General features: G+C 37.9%; 1 protein-coding gene across 2 annotated transcripts in view; it reads left to right on the top strand.

The window, feature by feature from the left end:
• The window catches only part of Nfkb1 (nuclear factor kappa B subunit 1), a 116,690-nt gene that overhangs the window by 59,533 nt on the left and 43,437 nt on the right, over positions 1 to 13,720 (top strand). For both annotated transcript variants that reach the window (XM_076863941.2, XM_076863940.2), the window contains exon 6: positions 6,846 to 6,994. In XM_076863941.2, coding sequence (XP_076720056.2) covers positions 6,846 to 6,994 — 149 coding nt within the window. The remainder of the gene's footprint in view (positions 1 to 6,845; positions 6,995 to 13,720) is intronic.

Genomic DNA, 13,720 nt, shown 5'->3' with positions numbered 1-13,720 from the left:
TGCACCCAGCTGGCAAAAATTGGCTTATGTATGAACATTTCTAACACAATCCATCCCAAAATTGCCAACTCTACTTTTTCCATATCCTTTTACAATCATGGTTAATTGACTGGACAAAGGTGAGGATTTATTTATAATTTGTTAATATATATTAACACTTATTGAGGTGCAAGACCCCCAGCAGTTCTGTTAACAATAGTATACTTCTTGTACTTGATTTTCTTAAAGAAGCATGATTTATAAACAAGTGTATCTGATGTCATAAAACTGAAAATTAAGATAAAACCTAAAAAAGGAAACTCTAGGTTAGCATGAGACACACAAAAAAATCAAACTTTCAGAGCAGAGTTATATGTAGATAGAGATTTTATTCATCTTTTCTGTGTCGTGGATGAGTCCCTCTCGGCCTGTGATGTTGAGATATGGTGGTTTGCTATTTTCCACCCAGCCTAACATCTTGAACCATATGTGCCATTGGTCAATCAAGTAGGGCACTAAGCAAGGTAAAAGAACATCAGTAAATTACTGCAAATCCCTGGGCACCACTGGAAAACAGTAAATGGATCAAAGAGGATTTTTCATTTCATCCCATCCCTTACTGAGAACACCTCACTGACATTCACAAGACTTCCAGAAGGATTTCCAGGGTCCTCTGTATCTTGACTGTCTAACTGAGGGTGATATCTGTTGTTACTCAATCTGTCTAAATTTGTTTTCTTATCTGCACAATGGGGGTAATAGTGCCAACCATGCCTACCTCACAATTTTGTCAAGAAGCTTAGGGGGCCTTTGAAAAAAGAGAGAATGGAAAAAACCTGTACTTCCATGGCACCTACCCCATGCCAGACACTGTGTAGTTCTCATGGCAGCCCTCTGATGTCACGTTATTGGCCCATTTTGTAGACATGGAGCTTGAGGCTCAGGGAAGTTATCTAACAGAGCTAGGAGAGGGGAAAGCCAGGAATTGATCTCAGAACTTGATATCCCCTGCTTTAAAGAGAAGGAAGAGACTAACTTTACTGAGCATCTTCCTGTGCCAGTAACTACGTTAGACACAGCTTTGCACGCTGTCATTTAGTGAAGTCAATCTATACTTTCTGGTTGTTCAAATAATAAAGAACAAGGAACAATAAGAACTGGCTACTTTTCATCCATAATATTCATTCTTTCCTTTTTCTTCTTCCTCTCTTTTTTTCCTTATAACCTGACTTGCAACCTGACAGAAAAGAATAAATGTGTGGTTTCATGTCTGTCACATGATTTTTTTTTAAATATTTATTTTTTAGGTGTAGATGGACACAACACAATGCCTTTATTTTTATGTGGTGCTGAGGATGGAACCCGGGTCCCGCCCGTGCTAGGCGAGCGCTCTACCGCTACCGCTGAGCCACAATCCCAGCCCCACATGGTTTTCTTTTTAAATGAAGAAGACATGCAAGGGGATGAGAGAACTTTCCCCACCTTTCACAACTGTCTGTGAGGCCTTTCTCTCAACAATACCAAACAGGTTTTTCAGGAATAACTGTCATGTACCAACACTGTGGTAGGCAAAGTAAAGCTATAAAACCCCGAAGAGTGTGCACCTATACCAAAGTGATCGAGTCCAATGGTAGCACAGTGTAATGGAAAACGTGAATTTTGGAGGTGGAACAGACCTAAGCTCAAGAAGCTGCCCACTCCCCACATGAATAGGAACCATGGCAGTTTACTTCATTTTACTGGGTCTCCTTTCCTTCAGCTGTGGAATGGGGTATCTCAGCTGACCCCATCCCAACCCTGGGCTGTTGTGGGGATTGACTGAGTTGACATCTTCCTTCCCCTTTCAAAAACACAGCAAGTTAGCCAGTATAGATGTAGACGGCCTGAAAATTAACTAACAAGGAAGATAATGACTCTTTTGTAGCTGATCGCATGTGATTTTCCTGTCCTGTCCCTTCTAATCACATTCCTGAAACAGGGACAGTAGCAGGGCCTTAGTGGGCTAAAGTAGTGAGGACAGTGTCATGAGAGATTCAGATTTAGCCCTTCCCTTGGAGGAGTGGATGGTTCTTGGCTGGAAAGAGAAAGGACCCCTGGGTGGTAGAACCACTTGAAGGAACACCATACAGTGGCAGCGAGAGAGTCTGAGGAGTTACGGGGGGACTCACCTTTGAGCCCTTGCACACACTCTTCTCCCTGCCAGGAATACTCTCTCAAGCCCCTGGGCCCCTACCACCCCTCTTCTTGTTGGACTCCTACTCTTCTTTTAGATCTCAGCCCTGATTTACTCTCTCAGAAAGCTCTGAACTTCCTGACCAGGTCAAAACCCTATTACAGATCTTTCTTTGATAAGTTCTTCACATTTCTGCCTTTGTGTGTTTTTGTGTGTGAGATTATTTGATTGGTATCACTCCCACTGTCTATTTCCTGTAAGAACAGGGTTCAGACCTGTTCTGCACTCATGGCGTGTCCCTTCTTTCCCTGATGCACTACCGTGTGAGGAACATTTAGAAGGGGCTTAATATATGCTCACTGAATAGATAGATGAGTTTTGGTTATCAGTGAAGTCATAGCCCTGTTGGAGAGAGGATGTATAGTTGGGATTGCTGATCCCATTAGGTGTCAAGCACTGTATTAACAACCCTAAAACAGCAAGCATATTCATGCTTTTCAAGATGGAAAAACTGAAACCCAGAAATGTTAGCCATCTTTTCCTTCTTCACTGTCATCATCGCCATTATTATTTCACAGGAAAATCTAAGCAGAGAAGAGCAATTTCATGTGTCACATCCTGCATTCATGCTGCCTGAGCTTTCTGCCAGTGTGATTTGGCCAAATTGACCCAGAGAGGAAACTGGATATTTCAAATTCTGATTCCCCCAAAATTCTAGACTACATCTTTTTGTTGGTGTCGTTGTTCTAATTAGTTATACATGACAGAAGAATGCAATCTGACATATCATACATAACTGGAGTACAACTTCTCATTCTTCTGGTTGTACATGATGTAGAATCACACCGATTGTGTAATCATATGCACCTAGAGTAATAATTTCCAATTCATTTTAGACAACTTCTTTTAGCCAGCTTTGAAGAACCAACCTGCAAGTTCTTCTCCACAGTATGTCAGAATCATTTTAAATGAAAGTAGTTGATTTGACTACGATCAATAGTACCAAGACCCTTGGTTTCTATTTTTTTGGGGAGAGGTGGGGGAGATTTACTGGGGATTGAATCCAGGGTTACTTTACCTTGAGCCCACATCCCCAGTCCTTATTTTAATTTTATATTTTATTTTGAGACAGGACCTTCAACTTTATCCTACTTTAGCCTCCCGTGTTGCTGGTTTCTACTTCTTATTTGAAAAGCAGATGTAATCTGCGAGTCCCAAACCTTCTGGAAGAAAGTCTCAAATTTCATCAAGGAAACCAAGAAAGCCTGAGAGCTCCCAACAATGACAGCTGCTAGTATAAAGACATTGTTATTACTAGAAAATTAACAAAGCCTGGTAACTCAGGATTATAAAAGACTTACCCTAGGAATAGAAGGGGCATGAACTGGTCGTTCATTCCTGCCACCCACTTTTAAACAGGATGTTTTAAAAAGTCATCTCAGGGCGATTTTGTTATCAAACGATCTGTAGGGGGAAGAGCGCATGACAGTCATAAACAAGCTATCAGTTAACACTGTATACAGCTATTATTTGCTGAGCACTCTTCTAAAAACTTTGAGTGATTAACATGGGCAGTTCTCACCACAACCCTTTAAGGTACTATGATCCCAGTTTATGGATGAGGAAACTGAGCAAGGTCTTGCAGCTTGCCTGGCCTAGTGTCCATGTTCTTACAGTGTCCCTGCATACCTGACTGCTCAGTAATTTCACCTTTATCTCCTTGGCTGTATTGGGAAGTTTAATTTATGTTTAAGCCAGTACTGATCAAAAGTCTGTCTTGTACAGACTCTTTCAGGAAAACCTTTCCAACAGATACAGTTGCTCTCTATCAACTTAATTTTCAAAGAAGTCACTGTTTCCAAGAAGTGAAAGGGAAAACATGAAAACAAATTTTCCATAGATCAAATGAATTTCTGAATCAATTGCAAATACCTCTCAGTTGTGGCATTTTATGAAGGATGGTCTCCCTGGAGTGAGTTTGCTAAGGTCTTCCTATACCATATAACTTGCAAATAGTATCATTTTTGTCTGTCCTCATACTTCAGCTTTCTTCTTTCAGTTGGTATTTTGGAAAGTACACAAAGCCCAGGGGCCTCCCTGTTGTTGCCCTGAGGTCTATGCAAAAACCAAACATTGCTCTGCTGAGTTGGACTCTTTCAAATGGATCAAACAGCACATTAGTCACTGGCAAATCTTTCAGATCCTTTACCTCAGAGACTACCCAGTTCCTCATTCTTGCCACCCTCCTGGCATGAAGTAATCGTAAGAAAAAGATGTGAGTGCTTTGTGAACACACCTCCCACCACTTTCCATCAGTGCTAGTGAGTAACTCTGTCATAGCAGTAACATGGAAGGGTCCAAGTGTCCAGGGCGATCGGGTTAATCCCGGACTCCTCAAGTGGTTTCACCCATTTAAGGTCATTTATCTTTTTATGCAAGTGAAGTTTTTTATCACGCCTCACTCTCCTGCTCTTGTGCTCACTGTCACTTTAGAAGTGAAGTTACTTGGTTTATTTAGTATTCTTTTATTGCTCATTAAGGAAAACTGATTTCAGATGTCATTCCAAGGCCCAGAACTACAGTAATCCAAGGAGGACAGTTAGCCTGGAGCAGATCCGGCACTCCATATTCCCTGTCCTGCACTCAAAAGCAAAGGCTTCCTGCCTGTTATAAAATAGGGAAACATGCTCAATTCATAATGAGCTTTAAGCGCAGAAGGGTTTTTAAACATTATGCCTAAGACATTGATTTGTGCTTTGAGGTGGTCAAAATCAAATTTAATCTGAAACCCCCTTTGTAATTAGTCTCTGCAAAGACTGGAAGCCCATCCCCAGCAGGTGGCCTTGGTCCTTGAAAGTGGGGATGTCTTAGTCTGTTTTCTGTTACTATAACTGAATGCTATCGACTAGGTAATTCATATAAAGTAAAGGTTCATCTGACTCATACTTCTAAAGGCTGGGAAGTTCAGGACTGGACAGCCACATCCTTCTTTCTGGAGGGACTCTCTTCAGAGTCTCAAGATAACGCAGGGTATCACATGGTGAGACAAAATGTCCTAAATCAAGCATCTCCTCCTCTTCTTAGAATGTCCCAGCCCCGTTGGATTAGGGCCATAATCTTGTGGCTTATTTGACTTACTCACCTCCCAAAGGCCCCACCTCCAGAATGTAGTTGGATTAAATTTCTACCTTCTTAATACTCACAGTGGGGGTTAGATTTCTACATGAATGTTGGTGGGGGCATCCAAACCATTGATAGGTGTTAAGAAGGTTCAGAACTAATCTCTGCCACAGCTCAGCACTAGAGCTTGGGTAGAGAAGCCCAAAGCACCTAGCAGAGCCACACAGTTACTGGAGGGGAGTCTGTCCTTTGCTCAGGGGACACTATCACTCCCTAGCCATCAGGGGAATAATCCCAGCAATGATCAACTCTTGCAATCAGAGACTGGACTAGGAAAAATCCATACTGGAACATCCTACAAAAATCCTGCCTCAGTAGAGTATGAATCCAGTTGACAGTGTTTCTAATAGAAGCAGGCTGGTTATAAAGGACTCTCTCTCCTTCCAGGAAGTTTCATTGGCAAGTATAGGTTCCACTTTAAGTTTATATCAGAAGGCGTTCCAGAGACACAGTGCATTTCCAAGAATTTGCCTGAATTTATGATTGGGTTCTAAATTAATAGGATTCAGTAGAATAAAAATGAGGCCATGGGTCTTTTCTGTTGGTATGATTTCAGTGTTGGGACTTTCTCAAGGAAGGAGTCTGTGGTCTACTTATAGGCTGGATAAACAACTGGAGGAGAAAGGGTGTCCAGGATCTTCTGCTTTTCCCTTTTTGCTGTCCTCATTTTAAGGATACACAAATAAAAAAGATAAATGACCTTAGATGGAAAAAAATATGATTTTATAAACTAAGAACTAAACAACTAAACAGGTGTGAAATCTAAGAATTTGCAGTTAGGGAGTGCACTTTTTTTTTTTTTTTAAACTAAGGAAACTTAACAGTGACCTGAGTGTGTGTGTGTGTGTGTGTGTGTGTGTGTATGTGTGTGTGTGTGTGTGTGTGTGTGTGTGTGTATAGTGTATGTTAATTCATTGTCAGAACTCATGGCAGAGAGGACTTCTGAATGCTGAGGTGTTCTAACAGATGACTGTCAGCCAGCTCAGTAGACTTGAGTGTTCAAAGCCAACTTTCAGAGCCAGGTCCTTGGCAAGCTCCTGCCTAATCACACCGCAGAGGCGTACAATGCACTATTCTGTTTACCTCCCTTATTCTCATGGTTTCCTTCAGTCACCCATTCCTTTCTCATTGATCATTTACCTAGATTTTGTAACCAGAAATTGTGAATGAGGGTTCAGAGAAAAAGCACATTCTCGGTGAGTGGTAAAGGGATGCTTCATGACAACATGGCATCCTCCGGGATGTGCTGATCCAGCCTGAGCAATGCATACTGTCTTCTCAATGGCCTGCTTCTGGAGTGTATCTTCTCAGCACATAACACAGCCTCCATGAACATTTCAGTTTATTTCCATCCTTTCATTTATTCATCACATTTAAAAACAGAACTGCAGGCATATGTATGGATATGCATAATTTTGTATTTTACTTCTTGTACTTAACCAGTTTATCATACATTTTTTCATGTGGTCTTGTAGTCAGATATGCTAACTTCTTAAATGTTTTTCTTATATAGATCTGCAACTATGTGGGACCTGCAAAGGTTATTGTTCAGTTGGTCACAAATGGGAAAAATATCCACCTGCACGCCCACAGCCTGGTGGGAAAACACTGTGAGGATGGAATCTGCACTGTGAATGCTGGACCCAAGGACATGGTGGTTGGGTAAGAGAGGGTATCGGGTGCTGCAGAACGTGGGAACAGATAGACGCGAGGTGCAGGGATGAGGAATAACAAGCCTTTCTCACTAGGCACCTTTCTAAGACCCTCGGCAGGCCTTAAAAGGGAAGGGGGGCATTTGCTCTCAGTTGGACTCCAAGGAGGAGGTGGTCACATAGCGGACTTACCTGAGACAACCCTTGAATCTGTGATCCTAGACTAATTATTTGTAGCACCCTCTTCTACTCTCCAAGGTGGCCCAGTTTGGATGATAAATTACATGGTCACTCAACTAGTAGGCATTTGTGTCACTTTCAACAATATTTTCCTTCTGAAAAAAGATAAGGACAAATTTGAAGAACCCTAATGGTAGCAGAAAACAACACTTTAGAGATAGTTTTTGCATTGTTCTTGATGATTCCTTTAATGAATTTCTAGTGTGAACCTTTGGGGCATGAAGTAGATAAATATGGTTCCAACTCTGTGCTGCTTAGAAAGTGTGCACAGATAAGAAGCCAAGGAATGCAAATTTGTTTGGTCATTCATAGACTTGAAATGTAAATAGAAAGTGACATGTTCATTTAAGGATTGGCCAAATAAACAATTTTTAATGAATGAAGTTTTATAGAAATAATGTAAATCCAAAAGGATCAAGAAAATTTTTAATAAAACATATTATGCTAAAGAATAAATTTTTTCTTGTTTTCCTAAAATAGCACACAACATGGTAATTTAACACATGACATAAACTGATATCTACAGTCAATAATCCCAAAAGTGTTTTTTTTTTTTATATTTATTTTTAAGTTTTAGGTGGACATAATATCTTTATTTTACATTAATGTGGTGCTGAGGATCGAACCCAGTGCCTTGTGCATGCTAGGCAAATGCTGTACCACTGAGCACAACTCCAGCCGCCCCCCTAGGATGGTTATTTTAAGTTCTACTTTTGGATTCGTCAAAAAACAGAGATAAGAAATTTTTAATTAATCTTATTTAATTTTAAAAAATATATTTCACCATTTTCTAATCCTGATTTAAATAGTTTATGCTAAAATTCTAGATAATGTGGGCTATTCACTCAAAAGGAAGGAATTGTTTAACTCATCTATAATTAAGCTGATGATAGCATTTCAGGTTTTAAATTCTGGTCAAGTTTCAGGTTGGTTGTCAGCAGGGAGGTTGAGTTGTTATGTTGCCAGGTATTTCTTTGTTTGACTGTGAAAATATTCAAGTGTGAAAAACCTAGAGAGAGAGCTTTCTTTTAAGTTACTAAAACCTGATTCTTTTGATGTTAGAAAAAAAAAGACTCTAGATTGAAGGAAGAAGCTTAAGTTGATTTGAAAATTTCAAGTATGTTTCATATGAACTTGTTTCAACATCCTCTTGAAAGACTGGCCTGTTTCCTGCTGAATGTCACCTTTGGTTGGAGGTCTGTTCTGGAATACTCCTCCAGTTTCTGACTGGCCTAGGAGAGCTTTGAAATGTAGGGTAATTGTTATCACTTTAGATTCATTCATCACTTAGTGTTTCTACAGATTTACTCCAATGGGTTCCTGTTAGTTTGAAGTGTTGACTCTCTTTGGTCTTGTTTAATCTGTGTGCTTATCTTTCTCTTGGAGGAAATTATAGTTAAAGCTCCCTACTAATAATATCTGTTAACGTAAACTTCCAGTACATTGTCTGGTGTTTCTGGAGCTTTGTTTAGCAATCTTTGATGATTTTAGAAGGAACTAATGGGCATAGAATAGGACAAGTAAATCCCCTATCTATCTCCAAGTAAGGTGAAAATTTAGTACCTTTATTCCTTCAAAGTGTGGAGGGGAAGGGATAAATAGGGCTTAGAAGTTGAAAGCATTCATCGTTCATTGACTCATTTATTCATTCATCAAACATTTTGAACATGTTAAACTCCCAAGTTTGAACTCCCTGATGTTGATTTGGTGGTAGCTCTGTGAGATTTTCTAACCCTAGACAATTTCATTGAGGAATTTAATCAAGGAGCGACCCCTGAGTGCTACATAGACTCAGCAGCCTTTCTTGTTCGATAGCCTGTGGAAGATTGGTACTCCTTTCTCACTTGATTGGTTAGCGGAGAGATTTTTGCCAAAGCACACTGTTTCCTTTATAATTCATTTGTCTTTCTCTCTGTCACTCTCTGTCTCTGTCTCTCGTTTTTAGTTTTCAATATCAGAACTGATTGCTCTTTTGTAGAAAGAAAACCATGCAAGCATTCTGAAAACCAAAATTCTATTTTCAGTTCTATTACTCTAAACAAGTAAGACTAGGGGCAAGTTGCATGACATTTTTGGAGACCTTAATCCCTTCCCTTATAAAATGAGTTTGTATTACAGAATCTATCTCCAGGCTCTTTATATCTCCAAACTTCTAGACTGAGCTAACACTAGCTAATATTATGAAATAACATGAGCAAACTTGCCCACATATGTTTTTGTGGCACGACATTGATTATTATTATAACGTTCTGACTTGCAGGCCAGAATATCAAATGGAAAAATCAGAAAGATAGCCAGAGTTATTCCTTAGACTTGTCAATACTAGAAATAGAACCAAGATAATCTGTTTTCAATAGTACAGATTAGACTAAGAGTATGGGTTCACAAGCAGAACACTGATCTAACACATCAAAAAAAGATAAATAGGGCTGGGGTTGTGCCTCAATGGTAGAGTGCTTGTCTTGCATGCATGAGGCACTGGATTCAATTCCTGGCACCACATTTAAAAAAGTAAAATAAAATAAAGGTATTGTGCCCATCTACATCTAAAACAAATTGTTTTTAAAAAGATACATTAAAAAATGACATTTAACAGAAATAATCTTAGAAATTCCTAAAATCAAATGAATTACCTTTCTTTGGAGTGTTTGTCTTTACCTTTCTCTCAGCATAAAATTTTCAATAATCTTGGTTTCTGTAGCTTTCAAAACATTTTATCTTTATTAAATTATTTGTTTTAAATAACTTTTTTTTCTTTTAAAATGTTTCTTATTTTTTCCCACATTTTTTTTACTGGTGCATTTTAGTTGTACATACTGATGGGATTTATTGTTATATATTTGTACATGCACAAATAATGTAACAATCCAATTTGGCCAGTATCACTCCTCACACTTGAAGTCTTAATTATAGGTTTTATTGCTTTACTGTGAGAGATTTGTCTTTTTGCTTTTTTATTTCTTTGTTTTAGTTATTTTTCATTTTTTTTCCTTTTTTTCTTATTCATTTATTTAGTTAGCTTTTACTATCTTTCTTAAAAAAAAAAAAAAAAAAAAGAAGCCTTAGTTTGGTATTTTATTTTGACCTGGAATATCAACAATTTTTCCCATTTTTAATTTGTTCTTTTTCAATATAATGACAGTAGAGTGTATTTTGACATATTACACATACCTGGAGTATAACTTATTCTAATTAGGATCCCATTCTTGTGTATGTATATGATATGCAGTTTCACTGGTGATGTATTCGTGTATGAACATAGGAAAGTTATGTCAGATTCATTATTGTTTCCTATTCCTGTTCACCCTCCCTCCCCTTCATTCCCCTTTGTCTAATCCAATGAACTTCTCTTCTTCCCCTCCTCCCCACCTTGTTGTATGTTAGCATCTGCATATCAAATAGAACATTCAACCTCGGGGGGTTTGGGGAGGGGGGTGATTGGCTGAGTTTGCTTAGCATGATATTCTCTAGCTCCATCCATTTACCTGCAAATGGCATAATTTTATTATTCTTTAAGGCTGAGTAATATTCCATTGTGTATGTGTGTGTGTGTGTGTGTGTGTATCATATTTTCTTTATCCATTCCTCTGTTGAAGGGCACCTAGGTTGGTTTCATAGCTTAGCTGTTGTGAATTGAGCTGTTACAAACATTGAGGTGGCCATGTTACTCTAGTGTGCTGATTTTAAGTCCTCTGGATATAGACCAAGTGGAATAACTGCATCAAATGGTTCTATTCCAAGTTTTCTAAATAATCTCCATACTGCTTTCCAGAGTGATCTCAACAGTGTGCAGTTCACCAGCAATATATGAATGTACCTTTCCCCCACATTTATTGTTACTTGTACTCTTGATAATTGCCATTCTGACTGGAATGAAATAGAATCTGAGGAAATTTTAATTTGCATTTCTATAATTGCTAGAGATGTCCAAAGTTTTTTCATGTATTTGGGTTTTTTTATTTTTCAAAATTTATTAAAAACAAATGGTCATATTCTATTCTTATTCAACAAACTGTAAATTTTACAAAACAAGATCAAACTAATATAAGACATTTCAATAGAAGAAAGTCCAGCTGTTAATGTCATTAATACCAATCATCTAAAGAAAAGTAAATATATCAAATAAATATTTGGAATTGGTGAAACATTTCTATTCTTGGCACTATTTAAACTGAGCCCACAATTTGGGGCTGTGTTTTCCATTCAAATATTTCATCACTGAAAAACAAATATCTAATAATTAATCATAGTTTTATTTTTTAAATAATAGAACCTTTTTATTCATTCTTTAATTTTTGATACATATTTGAATTGTTTCCCATTTGCACATAATGCTGTGGTAAACATTCTTTCACACAGTGACAATAGGTTCCATATTATTTGTATTTCTTCTGTGAATTGCCTGATCAGTTCCTGATTTATTGATTGGGTTATTTATTTATTTATTTATTTATTTATGGTGTTAAGTTTTTTTAGTTCTTTATATATTCTGGAGATTAATGCTGTATCTGAAGTGCAGGTGGCAAAGATTTTCTTTCATTCTATAGGCTCTCTCTTCAAATTCTTGATTGTTTCCTTTGCTGTGAAAAAGCTTTTTAGTTTGATATGGTCCTGTTTATTGAATATCAACAATTTCTTCAACATTTTAGTTCCTTGAAATTTTCATTCAATGGAAAAATATCTGTAATTGCTTATCTTTGCTGTAGGTGGCTTTCCCCACCAATAATCACCACACATTGTTTGCTTCCTGGTAGTCTGGGTTTAGAGAGATACGGAATATCTTTTTTCTTTCACAATTAACACATACAGTATACAGCAACAGGTAAGCCCTAGAAATGGATATATAAATATAAAAATGCAAAAGAGAAACATCAGGCCTGCCTACTGAGCTAGTGTAAACCATGTTAAATCACTATTTTATAGATCCAGGATCAATTGATGATTGGTAATTTATTGGATTGAACCCTAGCATGCATTAAAGGAGCTGACTGAAGAAAATTGACTAAGTATGGACCAAAGGTGGAAGTATCAAAAGCAGCCTCTGACTGTGTATTTTGAGTCAGAGGCTGCTTTTAAATTCTATGAAGTCAGTGACAGAGTCCTGAGAAAATGAAAGGCCACAGAAGGGAGCCCCTTTTGAATCCCAACCCAATGACAGGGATTCAGATATAACCTGAGGGCAGCAACAGCCCCAGATGATTACATGATGGAAGCATCTGGCAGACTGCAGCAAGTTTGAACTTGGCTACTAGTTAAAGACACCCTGGGTCACTCTGATGCCAGGCCCCTTCCCAGAGAACCTAATCTCATTGGAAAGAGTACTGTTGAGCCAGGCGCTTACACCTCAGGGTACATCTGAAGCAACTAGACGGGTTTGTTAAAACACTGGTTGATAAGACTCAACCCCAGAGTTTCTGATTCAGTAGGTTTGGGATAGGGCCTAAAATTTGTATCATAATAAGTCTAAGTTAATGCTGCTGCTGCTGGTGGTGGTCTAGAGACTACGTGTTGAAAACCACTGTGCCAAAAATATGTCATTTTGAGTAAGAAACAGGGTTGTAGTCTCAGTCTCATTATTAGCAGTGATAACCTTTCTTTAAAAGTTGTCAAGTATTTTGAAGCATAATCTAAATATTATAGTAGTCTCCCTTTAAAATATCCATTTCTATGAATTTTGACAAATATTCATATAACCACCACAATCAAAATACAGAATAGTTCCATAACCCCCCAAATCCCCTGTATACTCTCTTTTATTCAATTATTTTTCCCAACTCACCCTGACTTCTGGTGTGTTTTCTAACCCTATAGTTTTGCCATGTCCAGAATGACATGTAAATGGAACCACAGCACATGTGGCTTTTTTTTTTTTTGAGTGTGGTGGCTCTTTTCACTTAGCGTCCGTCATGCAGTAAGATTACTCCATGCTGTTCTGTGCATGAGTGGTCGATACGTTTTAGTTATTAAGTAGTAGTATTTCATGGTGTCAGTGCACTACATTTATCCATTCACCTATTGAGGGATATTTGGTTTCTTTCCAGTTTTTTATGGTAAGCACTTTTTATGTAAACATAGTTTTCATTTCTCTTGGGTAGATATGGAGAAGTGGAATAGCTGGGACCTATGCTAAGTGTTTGTATATCTTGTTTAAAACTGCCTAATGGCTTTCCAAAGCAATTGTACCATTTTGTATTTCTATGTATTCATATGTGTAATCCTTTTTTTTCTTTATCCAATTAGTATTAACAGTCTGATCTTGTTTTCTTTCACATTTTATTATGAAATTTTCAAATATAAATAAAAGTAAAAAGAATGCTACAATGAGCCTACATTGTACCCATCACCAGAGTCAACAATTATTACATAGCCAGTCTTGATTTAAAAATACTCCCACCTGAATGTCTTTTGGCAATTGATATCTGGTTCAATTCCATTATGGTAAAAAAATAGTATATAATTTGTATATTATTTAATACAATATATATAGTGTAGTATA

The sequence above is a fragment of the Callospermophilus lateralis genome, chromosome 8 (genome assembly GCF_048772815.1).
Source record: "Callospermophilus lateralis isolate mCalLat2 chromosome 8, mCalLat2.hap1, whole genome shotgun sequence".
NCBI lineage: Eukaryota > Metazoa > Chordata > Mammalia > Rodentia > Sciuridae > Callospermophilus > Callospermophilus lateralis.
Note: the sequence above shows the minus strand (reverse complement) of the source record. Positions and strands in the feature narration are given on the sequence as shown.